The 12,695-nt window shown below is 43.3% G+C and overlaps 1 protein-coding gene across 2 annotated transcripts in view; it reads right to left on the bottom strand.

Annotated features, from left to right (window-relative positions):
* LRP1 (LDL receptor related protein 1) overlaps positions 1-12,695 on the bottom strand; it is a 439,205-nt gene that overhangs the window by 339,898 nt on the left and 86,612 nt on the right. For both annotated transcript variants that reach the window (XM_069758543.1, XM_069758544.1), the window contains exon 2: positions 1,305-1,427. In XM_069758543.1, the coding sequence (XP_069614644.1) occupies positions 1,305-1,427 (123 nt within the window). The remainder of the gene's footprint in view (positions 1-1,304; positions 1,428-12,695) is intronic.

Below are 12,695 nucleotides of genomic sequence, written 5' to 3'. Positions count from 1 at the left end.
CACTGTCAAGTTCCCTTTAAGAACAGTGAGTTATTAAAGGGAACCTGTGAAATAATGCTATTAACCTGCAGATATGAGGTTAATCGGCAGATTGATAGTGTTCCGAACCTGCCCAGCATTGGTAATTAGAGCCCCTCTGCCAGGAGGAAATTAACTTTATTCTTCCCAGTAGCGTTCGAGTTTCATAGTAACATAGTAACATAGTAACATAGTTAGTAAGGCCGAAAAAAGACATTTGTCCATCCAGTTCAGCTTATATTCCATCATAATAAATCCCCAGATCTACGTCCTTCTACAGAACCTAATAATTGTATGATACAATATTGTTCTGCTCCAGGAAGACATCCAGGCCTCTCTTGAACCCCTCGACTGAGTTCGCCATCACCACCTCCTCAGGCAAGCAATTCCAGATTCTCACTGCCCTAACAGTAAAGAATCCTCTTCTATGTTGGTGGAAAAACCTTCTCTCCTCCAGACGCAAAGAATGCCCCCTTGTGCCCGTCACCTTCCTTGGTATAAACAGATCCTCAGCGAGATATTTGTATTGTCCCCTTATATACTTATACATGGTTATTAGATCGCCCCTCAGTCGTCTTTTTTCTAGACTAAATAATCCTAATTTCGCTAATCTATCTGGGTATTGTAGTTCTCCCATCCCCTTTATTAATTTTGTTGCCCTCCTTTGTACTCTCTCTAGTTCCATTATATCCTTCCTGAGCACCGGTGCCCAAAACTGGACACAGTACTCCATGTGCGGTCTAACTAGGGATTTGTACAGAGGCAGTATAATGCTCTCATCATGTGTATCCAGACCTCTTTTAATGCACCCCATGATCCTGTTTGCCTTGGCAGCTGCTGCCTGGCACTGGCTGCTCCAGGTAAGTTTATCATTAACTAGGATCCTCAGTCATGGGGATGATGCCAGCGCTGGTTCAGTTACTGCTCTGCGCATAGAGAACAGCGGTTGTAACTACGCCCCTAGCACTGACTGACAGCCGGCCCTAATGATGATTCTGCTGTCAGTCAGTGCCAGAGGCGCAGTTACAGCGCCGCTCTCTATACACAGAGCAGTGACTGAACTTGTGGCGACACTGCCCTCGTGACTGAAACCGGAACTCTGTCAGAGGGAATAAAGTTAATTTCCTCCTGGCAGCGGGGATCTACGCACCAGCACCGGGGAGGTTCACAAGACAGGTTCCCTTTAATGTCTGTTGCCAGACAACTTTTGTCACCCCAAATAGTAAAGCTAGTTGTATATGGCCAGATGGGAATATCTCTGCATGGTTGATATAACATTCACTTACATATTTCAGGAGCTTCATCGGATCCATCAGGACAATCCTTTTCGCCATCACATCTCCAACCTTTCGATATGCACGTTACCTGGTCCTTGCAGGCAAAATGTTTAGGGCTACAGGTTTTTGGAGCTGGAAGAAGAAAACAATACATTATTATCTATGAGAAATAAAATTTAAAAAAAAACAAATAAAAAAAACAAACAATCTAAAAATATATCAGGATACGAAAATCTGCCAGGGCATTAGTAATTGGGTTGTAGTTTATAGCGACGGCTCCATACAACATACCAGAGCCATTGAACAGGACATGTCAGCGCTACTTCTTCAACGAGACAAAAAAAACGCAAAGTCACAAGCACGATAAAAACGCAAGTAGCAAAATTGCAATGTAAAAACGCAGTAACCGAACTTAAATAATAAGTGCAGAAATTCTGCAGCGTCAATAATTGACCAAAAGCTCATGGTGGGAACATGGCCTAGAGGGGCAGATACACATCTAGTGCTTCATAGAGGTTCTGAGAATACACAGAACAATGACTTTCGAAGTGTGCAGACACCTTTACTGGCATCAAAAGAGGTCTGGTTGTGTTTTACATTGTGAAAAAGCTTGAAGATAACGCTCATCAGCAATAAAAGCCAAATGTTCAGGAAATCAGCTGGACCTCCATGATGCCACACAAGCTCGGAGGTCTTAAGTTCCACCTCTCATCCCATTTCAGTGATCCTGAGTATTTCTAGTACGTACTGAAAACCTCTTCTTTTTTTTTAATTATTAAAATTATATATTTTATTTGAAAATATTTTGATAAATCCTGTGTAAGGTTAAGCAGTCAAACCCAAAACCTGCAGTGCAGACCCTTGTAAAAGGAACCATTCACGTTCAGGAAACGATGACCTCCCGACTTGCTCTACTTTTAAGTGTTTTTCTATGATCTCTGCAGTTCATGAAATTCCCGGCTTATCAATAACGCACTGTAATATTCATTGCCATGTGGATAGACTACATGAACCGCCTTCCACTGGCCGCTCCGGGGTGGTTTTCTTACACCAACGGGGACAGATTACAATGTCACAAATGGGGGTACTGTGTAAAATCTAAGGACCTAGAACACAACCACAACCCCGGAACAAAACACCAGGGCTGAGGATGTCAGGGCACAAGTCATCTACATACATTTATCACCTAGAACTGGGAATACAACATAACGCCGGTGAACAGACGAGGATCTAAACTATACTGAGAGGGTTAATGATCCGCATTAGCCTCCTCACTACAAGACATTTACAAAATTTGACCACAGAGGAATTACAGGCTACATGGAAGGATTTGCATTAACATTTGCTCTCTCTTGATTGTAGTCTTCTTGTCCTGGACGGACACTAGTGACTAGGGACGAGCACACCCATGGATGTTCAGGTTCCTCCAAACTTTACTCCAAAGTTCAGTACGGGTACCAGACCTCTACCCAAACTTGAACCCGAATCCCATAGAAATCAATAGCGACCAGAACTTTGGTGCTGTAAAATTATCGTAGTAAGGGCTAAGGGGCTGCCATAGAAAGTAGCGTACCCCCACAGAGTGTCTCTCCCGCTCACACAGTTCTCCCGGAACTCCAAACACTAAAATGGACTTCCGGGAGTAGTCAGCGTTCAGAGTTCAGCACCTGGTACGAAACTAAACTTTACAGTTAGGGTTCACTCATCTCTACTAGTGACCCAAACAACAGGGGTGCCCTGTGATCACTAGGGATGGCACGAAAGCACATTCCGATGTTGGATTTTGTGTCTGTTGGAGGTCCAGAAGGGTCATTTGTTCTCCAGAATAGAACCACTGGTATTTGGATGTCCTTGTCGGGAAGACTTTCTTTGCACCATCTCCATCATTAAAGGGAACCTGTCACCTGAATTTGGCGGGACCGGTTTTCGGTCATATGGGCGGAGTTTTCGGGTGTTTGATTCACCCTTTCCTTACCCGCTGGCTGCATGCTGGCCGCATTATTGGATTGAAGTTCATTCTATGTCCTCCGTAGTACACGCCTGCGCAAGGCAAGGAAAACTCCGCCCATATGACTGAAAACCGATCCCGCCAAATTCAGGTGACAGGTTCCCTTTAAGGCTGGGTCTACACGGTAACAGGTGTTGTGCGACAGCAATTCTCAGAAAGTCACATGTGCAACTTGTCTACAATTTGGATTATTTTAGAGCTATGATTTTACTGTTAAAAATGGAAGTCTATGGCAGTACGATTTGCGATCAGCCATAGAAAATCCAACATATTTGGAAAGGTCTTTAGGTTCCAAACATTAAAAACTGTGAAAAAAACCCTTTCAAATTAGACTATAGATGGCCGAACCCCCCCGATACCAGCGGGATCAGCCGTCAGTCTGATGTGTATTGGGGCTTCTGACTCTTCCCCGACAGATGATGTTGGGGGATCTTGCATGATGAGTTTTAGTGGCTGGTCTTTTTGTTCTCCTTGGAGATATGCGACCGTTCAGTTGTAAAGTGCTGCGGAATATGTTGGCGCTATATACACAAAATTATTATTATTACTGTCAGCCGCTCTCTCTTTTACAACAAAGGACAGTTCTGCCGAGCCATAAGTACCGATGTATGGAAGAGACAGGGAAGATACTATAGTTCTAGTTCTTGATATCTCCTTAAACATAATCAGCCATATAATGCAGTTATGCCATTACAAAATTATATATTCTTTCATTATTTAAAAAAAAAAAAATCCATGTGAAAGTCCTGCTATCTACTCAAAATTGGGACGTACAAATATCCATATTGTTTGTTCTATACAGGATGCAAATAGGCAAAAAAAAGCAAAACACGTTTGCACTTTAAAGGATTTAAAGCAATGCTAGACTATTCTGTCCAACAATATCCAGGAATAAATGTGTACGTTACATATATACTTTTAACTTTACATTGGGATGCTATCAGTTACACAAGCCAGAATCGTCGCAGGCATCCGGTCAAAGTATTCACTGGAAACCACACTCCTAATGTGAACAGGACAGATGCAGATGGGTGAAATATCAATACAATCGGAGACAGTCGCGCTTATTATCAATGAATAGGTATCACAGCAGTACGGACTTTTCTCTATAGGAGAGCAGTTCATCTCATTCGGCAAGTTGCCTGCCTTAATGCCACCGGAGACATTGCAGATCACAGACTGAATTCAGTGACTTTTATTTTTTTTATACAATAACCTCTTGTTTTAATATATACTGTAGTAAGAACGATTAATACCATTAATAAGAAAAATGAGTGCTTTCTGCAGAGCCTCTCCTGATTAGTAGGCCCGGTGATACTCATCATTATGGTCTGACGCAATGCATGATGTCATGTCAGGCCAACTAAGAGGCGCCGGGGATGTCGGAAGGTAGGAGGCTCTCCGGATCCTGGGCAGTGGCCATGGACTACAGATGTGGCTGTAGAGGATCTTGCAAATCATTTTAGCTCAACTCTATATGATGCATTATTCTATTGTATTTATAGAGGGACCCAACTGGGATGTTTTTTTTGTTGCTATAAATTATATGTTTGGCTTATTATCTACCAAAAAGTACTTTTGAATTGTTTCAATTTGCTGTGTGTGTGATTTTTGTTGAGACCTCGCTGTACGTCCCTAATGAGTGAGCCGATTCCTCCATACTGTTAATGGCGTCACCCAATTTGGTCTTCTCATCTTGGCATTCCAGGATTGACATGTAAGAAACATTAACCCTTGGATCCCGGTCAGATGCCTCTCACACAACTAAACCAGATCTCACACTTTGCACTGATGAGGGGCAGTACCCCAAAACACGGTGTCTGCAAATTGAGATTTTGACTTTGGCTTTTATCCTAAGTCATGTGACCAGGCTCATTAGAGAATCGATATAGACTTTTAGGATTGCTACTTCCTATAGGTGGCATGAGAGTTCATGTCCTCTCCCACGCTGAAGAGTCAACTTGCTAATTTAGTGTTGCACCGGTGAATGACATTACATACCTTTTTGTTGGCTACCTTTCTGCTCTTTACCTATCCACTGTTGTGCCGTTACAATCACGGTGGAATATAAGAAGTCAGAGCTGTGTAGTGCAGACGGGGCTACGGCATCTCCCAGGAAGTCTGATATTATTTATGACTGTTTTCTTTCTTCTGCCGTTTTAAACCTTCTACACTTCAGAAGTTATGACCTGAATTCCGTGTGCATTCACAAATAGCTTTCAGAAGAGATGTCTACACAATTCATTTTGTGGCCTTTCTAAATATTATTGAGGGTTTCATAAAATTAAATGTCTCAGCGTAAACTTTGGCAAAGCCACTTTTCTTCTCAGCTTTATATCCAAACCCTCTCGGACTTCTTTAGGCTGCACTTGAGGCAATGAGAAGTGATCGTACGAGCACTATAAATGCTGATGTGAGAAGATGACCGCTTGGGTCACTGCATCAATTTGACTGTAATGATGCCGCAATGCAGTGATGATGGGGGTCAAAAAGGTGAACAATAAAAGCCTGCTGATAGAGGTATAGCATGGGACGTCAGATAAACAGAAGAGGTCAACACTGGCTTCAAGTGGCAGAAAAACAAACGTACTCGTTGGAAGCATATTAAAACATGTTCGTGACCTGTCCCACCGTGCTTGAGGTGGACCACTTTATGACACTGGAATCTCATCTGACCACAGATGAAGCCCTTTCCATTTTAGATCGCTTCTTTACTGTGCGGAGATTCTCAAATGTCATCACAAAACAAACATCAGTTATTTGAGATTTTTCCCATTTTTAATTCACGTTTCAATAGTATCTCTTGGATTCAATGAGGTAGCTTCCAATCCATGAGATAACGCAGGGTCTCAACTCAAGGTGTCAAGTTGGATGTTCCTCGTAACTGCAATCCATCTAATTTACAATTATTACTATTATTATTATTATTATTTATATAGCACCATTAATTCCATGGTGCTGTACATGAGAAATGGTTACATACAGAGTTATAGATATCATTTACAGTACACAAATTTACGATGACAGACTGGTACAGAGGGGAGAGGACCCTGTCCTTGCGGACTTACATTCTACGGGATACTGGGGAAGAGACAGAAGGTTGGGGGTGCGCCAGCTCTGGTGATGGTGAGGCGGCAGCTCTGGTGGTGGTGAGGCAGTAGCTCTGGTGGTTGGTGAGGTGGCAGCACGGGTGGTTGGTGAGGCGGCAGAATGGTTATTGCAGGCTGTAGAATTTCCTGAAGAGATGGGTTTTCAGGTTCCGTCTGAAGGATCCGAGGGTGGTGGATAATCGGATGTGTTGAGGTGTGGAATTCCAGAGGATGGGGGATATTCGGGAGAAATCTTGGAGGTGGTTGTGTGAGGAACGAATAAGTGTGGAGGAGAGAAGGAGGTCTTGGGAGGATCGAAGATTGCATTGCGTGAGGGAAGATAGTGGGAGATTAGCTCAGAGATATAGGGAGGGGACAGGTTATGGATGGCTTTGTAGATCAGTGTTAGTAGTTTGAACTGGATTCGTTGGGGAATTGGGAGCCAGTGTAGGGATTTGCAGAGGGGAGATGCAGGGGAGTAGTGAGGAGAGAGGTGGATTAGCCAGGCAGCAGAGTTGAGGACAGACTGGAGCTGTGCAAGATCAAGGCAAGGTGTCATCACTACGCAAGTCAATGCTGTAACTAGAGGCTATAGGAATCCGATGCAGAAATTGGCTCACAAGCCACCAAAATGACAACTCAAAGACAGAGGAAACGATTGAAAAAATAATAAGTAGATAACTAAGAGTAAAGCAGGCTCTAATATATAAAATCCAAAGAAGCAGCTCATCCTGGCACAGCCAAAGAGTGAAACAGTTTTGTAGGGCCTCTATTATATAGTGCAGTAATACATATCACCGACTAATACTATAGTATTAGAGCAGGGGAGGGGAACCTCAGGCCCACGGGCTGTTTATGGCCTTTGATGACCTTCACTAATGAATGCTGAGGTGCTTGCAATGAAAGATTACATCTTGACAGTAGTGCAAGCATCAGGATGTACTTAATTGGAGTTTGCATGCAATTTGTATTGACCCTGAAAGATGGTATTAATATGTAAATGGCCTTTGGTAGAAAAAAAAAAAGAAGATTCCCTACCCCTGCTATAGAGGCGCTGCGAGACAGTCAGTGTACTACTGCAAGGGTTGGACAGGCCTACGGGGACACCGGAGAATTCTCCAGTGGGCTTTGGCGGGCATCCCAACAAGACGTATAGGGGGAGGGGGGCGCTGGTTTCAACTGAATGTGCATCCGAGGACACACATTCAGCTGAAATGTATTGGCCCGTGGCAATAGTTAACAAGGCCGGTGGCTGACGTGTGTTCGCCCGCAAACAACGTATGAAGTCACTGTCATGCCGCGCCTGAGACAGGCGCAGTCACGTCAGCCGCCGGCCTCTGCTAGGTCAGCAACCATTTTAACATTAGTGTGCCGGATCCGTTAGAAGAGGACGCGCGGTGTCGGGAGCGCAGGCAGGTAAGAGATAGAAAGAATAAGCAAAAAAGTCAAAATTATATATTTTGGTAGCAAGTCATCTTCTAGGCTTGTCAAATCAACCGGTATATGCTAATTTTTCTACAGAAAAATAAAACTACCATTATGTTAGAGGTCGAACTGTCCTTTGGCCCGGAGCTTCCTAAAACTGATGAGTCCACGCAAAATGAGAGATTTGAAAGTTTCCAAAGCCAAAAAAATCCTTCAGTATTTGTTGATATTTAGTCATCAAGCCGAATACTAAGAAAAACAAACAGCAGAACCAAATAAATCCCAGCAGTCAAACAATACATGTCCATGACCTTCTACCTCTAATGTGAATTCTATGGGACATTCATACTTGTTTGTGGATTGCTTTTTCCTGCATTCTTATGCATGTCCATTGATAAATCAGAAATGGATCATAAAAATCTTCATAAGTTCTTTTTTGCCCATTTAAATTTTTTTATTTGTTTTGCCAGGATTGTCATAATCTGATGATTTATTCTATATTTTTTCTATCAATAGTAATAGTAAAAATAAAAAAAATAAACAAATAGGATCATGATAGGCTATAGGTTGAATTCGATGGACTCATGACTGCCTTCAGTCTTACCTCCCTTCGTGACATCCGCCGTACATGTACGGCACAAGTCAGTAGCAGGTGTATGGAGTGGGCTGGGGGGGGTGACCCCACCCCATACCAGGCAGGTAATGGCTGTGTGTTACAGCCTGGGATTGCCTCTAACAAAGCAGGTGGCATGAAGCAAAGCCCGATATTGTTAACCTGTTAAATGGCGCATTAATAGTGAGCCAGCAGAGGACAGTCATTCTAAGGGCCCACTGGGGCGCCAGTGCCGTGGCCATGAGTTGCTATGACAGAAGGGATCTATTGGAAGACCTCCATGGTTGTCATTATACAGCTCCTTTGAGACCCTCTCTGTGATAAGGCTTCAAAAGAGACCGTGATTTGTGCTATATACTGTGGCATCGTTGTATACAGCACAAGCGATCCTACTTTCGAATCTTCAAGTCCCTAACAAAAACAGTGAAAAGGTAGAAAAATAAAATAAATACAAATTTAAAAAAATATTTTAAAAAAAACAAAACGTTAAATCAACCGACCCCATTAAAAATAAATGATAATAAAAAAAATATATGTGTATGTGTGTGTGGCTCAAAATTAACCCAACTGGTAAACAAAGCAAACGGAAAAAAAAATTAAAGAATGCCAAAATTACGTTTTTGGGGGTTGCTACAATACAACCAAAAAAAGATGTAACAAGCAATCAAAACGTCATATGTATCTCAAAATGGTATCAGTAAAAACGCTGTCTCGCCCCACTGTAAATAAGCATCACACAGCTCTATCGACAGAAAAATATTTCATTTACAGGTTACAGGTCTCGGAAAATGGCGACAACTCAAAACATTTATTTATTTATTTTCCAAACTTTCATTTTTTTCACCACGAAAATAATAACAAGACTGGACATGTTTGATATCCCCATAATCGTGAGAAGAATCACATTGCAAGGTCATTTTACCACACAATATACACCGCAAAAACAATTGATCCAAAAAAAAATAAAAATATGTCTTGGCTTTTTTTTGTTTTTTTACAATTTCTCACCACTTGGAATTTTCTTCCCGTTTTCCATTACACCATGTGGTAAAATGAATGGTGTCATTCAAAAGTATGACTCGTCCTACAAAAAAATAAGCCCTAAAGACAGAAAAATAAAATAGATATGGTTCTGGGAAGTAGGTGAGGATAAAAACAAAAATGCAAAAACCGAAATTAGTCACGGCGCGAAGGGGTTAACAAGCATGAAACTATGTCACTTTGCAATTAAACGATTTACATAATAATAGAGTAAAAAAAAAAAAGTAAACCGATAAAAGCAGCACCCGGCAAGAATCATTTTGAAAGTCAGCGTCTAAAGCGATAAATGACGCAAACAAGCCATAATAAACGATAATGGACGCCGAGCCGAACAGCTACACCATGGATGGTCGTTAGAGTATGGTGTGCGCTGGAAAACTGGGTTGCCGACTGGATTCACATCGATACAGAACATGTGCAGGAATGAGTGACAGCTCAAGAACAAGACCTCCATCTAGCCATGGCACGGTAGCGAGCAGGCCTTTCGCAACCCTTGAACATTAGTATGCTCTCTACTCCCTGGCAGGAGCTGCAGCGGAGACGTGACCAAAATGATAGACCTTTGTTTAACATTTTGGTCACACGCTCCGCGCCTCAAGCCCATTTGTGATGGCTGGAGAGAAATAGGAGATGTTTAACAAAGCACAACGGAGCAATGAGACTCTCTTCTTCAGGAGGAACAGAACGGCAAATACAAAAAGGGGAGACTTTGGAGAAGAAAACGAGAACTTGGCAGATCCTCAAATACCACGTCACCCCCTGCCTGGCTGGAAATGGTTTGTTTTCATCTCCTAAATTATATACAGATCAGGGGTAAACCGGCTTTCATCTTCCTCCTGGCTAGAATAAGTCTGCCTCGGATAATGTATGGAGAAGAGCAGCCTCCCCGTAATGGGCAGGACCCAAGTTCAATGACATGGAGGTCTATTATTCTCTAATCACCCATGAAATGCTATTGTTGGAGAACCAGAGTATGTCAATTAGACGTATAGGACACAGTCCCAAAATTCCATGAAAGCAATAACAGAGCGGCAATTACGTGGCCGACAAGCCCCTGATGGACTGAAGTTATAGGCTCCTGTGCTGGAAATGTAAAGGCGACAGCGGTTTCAATTATTTTTCATTAACCCCGTACAATGAAGGCGTCGTAAATATCAGGCGATCTGCAGGGCCGGCTGTCATTTGGAGAAAGCGATGTTAAAACTTGCAGGGCCGTTTTATGACATAAAGGGCGACAATTATGTACAAATCCTTTGTGATGGGAACCTGAAGAGGTGAATGTTCTCATTGTCGGATTTCAAGAGTGCATCATAGCCTTAACGGGGAAGACGAGCTCTCCAAAAAGCCATAATCCGCTAAGAACTAAGAGTAGGGGCCATGGAGTAATACAGAGAAATCACTCAGAAGCCATTACTAATGCATTAACATCAGCAGGAATGGAGTATGATACAGAGGACCTCACCAATTTAGCTACTCGAGGCTTTACAGCATGTATTCAGCTTTCAACATCATTCTGCAATTTGATATTTCTGCTACATGTTCAGTATTATAGATTTTGGAAGCAAAGGAGTTAATTAAGACTTTTATAGACCCATCAGCCAGATCAGAGCCCATTCTCAATCCCCCAAGTACACGCTTGGCCAGGTATCTGCCAGGTAGCTCTGGTGGACTTCATCTCCTAATAACAAGAGAGTCAGGCACTGGATATCTTAACTCTTCATTCCCCTTCTTTCTGATAACAGGGGACAGTTAAGAATCCCCATAAATATTGAAGTTTTCGACTGGGCGGGACATTAAAGGGTCATTCGCTACTTGACAAATATACATACAATACAATATCTGTAGAAAAGGATCTGATTATGGAGTTCTGACTAAATCTGAGAACAAGGCGAACTATATAATAATGGCAACTCTACACTTTGGGGAACTACACTGCTGAAAAAAATAAAGGGAACACTTAAACAACAGAATATAACTCCAAGTAAATCAAACCTCTGTGAAATCAAACTGCCACTTTGGAAGCAACAATGACAATCAATTTCACATGCTGTTGTGCCAATGGAATAGACAACAGATGGAATTTATTGGCAATTATCAAGACACACTAAATAAATGAGTGGCTCTGCAGGTGGGGACCACAGATCACATCTCAGTACCAATGCTTTCTGGCTGATGGTTTGGTCACTTTTGAATGTTGGTTGTGCTTTCACACTCGTGGTAGCATGAGACGGACTCTACAACCCACACAAGTGGCTCAGGTAGTGCAGCTCATTCAGGATGGCACATCAATGCGAGCTGTGGCAAGATTTGCTGTCTGTCAACGTAGTGTCCAGAGGCTGGAGGCGCTACCAGGAGACAGGCTAGTACACCAGGAGACATGGAGGAGGCTTTAGGAGGGCAACAACCCAGCAGCAGGACTGCTACCTCAGCATTTGTGCAAGGAGGAACAGGAGGAGCACTGCCAGAGCCCTGCAAAATGACCTCCAGCAGGCCACAAATGTGCATGTGTCTGCACAAACGGTTAGAAACCGACTCCATGAGGATGGTCTTAGGGCCCGACGACCACAGATCGGGGTTGTGCTCACAGCCCAACACCGTGCAGGATGCTTGGCATTTGCCACAGAACACCAGGATTGGCAAATTCGCCACTGGCGCCCTGTGCTCTTCACAGATGAAAGCAGGTTCACACTGAGCACATGTGACAGACGTGACAGAGTCTGGAGACGCCATGGAGAGCGATCTGCTGCCTGCAACATCCTTCAGCATGACCGGTTTGGCAGTGGGTCAGTAGTGATGTGGGTGGCATTTCTTTGGAGGGCCGCACAGCCCTCCAGGTGTTCTTCAGGTAGCCTGACTGCCTTTGGGTACCCAGATGAGATCCTCAGACCCCTTGTGAGACCATATGCTGGTGCGGTTGGCCCTGGGTTTCTTTTAATGCAGGACAGTGCCAGACCTCATGTGGCTGGAGTGTGTCAGCAGTTCCTGCAAGATGAAGGCAATGAAGCTATGAAGTGGCCCACTCGTTCCCCAGACTTGAATCCGATTGAACACATCTGGGACATTATGTCTCGCAGCATCCACCAATGTCACGTTGCACCACAGACTGTCCGGGAGTTGGTGGATGCTTTAGTCCACGTCAGGGAGGAGATCCCTCAGGAGACCATCCGCCGCCTCATCAGGAGTATATCCAGGCATTGTAGGGAGGTCATACAGGCACCTGGAGG

The sequence above is a fragment of the Ranitomeya imitator genome, chromosome 3 (assembly GCF_032444005.1).
Source record: "Ranitomeya imitator isolate aRanImi1 chromosome 3, aRanImi1.pri, whole genome shotgun sequence".
Lineage (NCBI taxonomy): Eukaryota > Metazoa > Chordata > Amphibia > Anura > Dendrobatidae > Ranitomeya > Ranitomeya imitator.
Note: the sequence above shows the minus strand (reverse complement) of the source record. Positions and strands in the feature narration are given on the sequence as shown.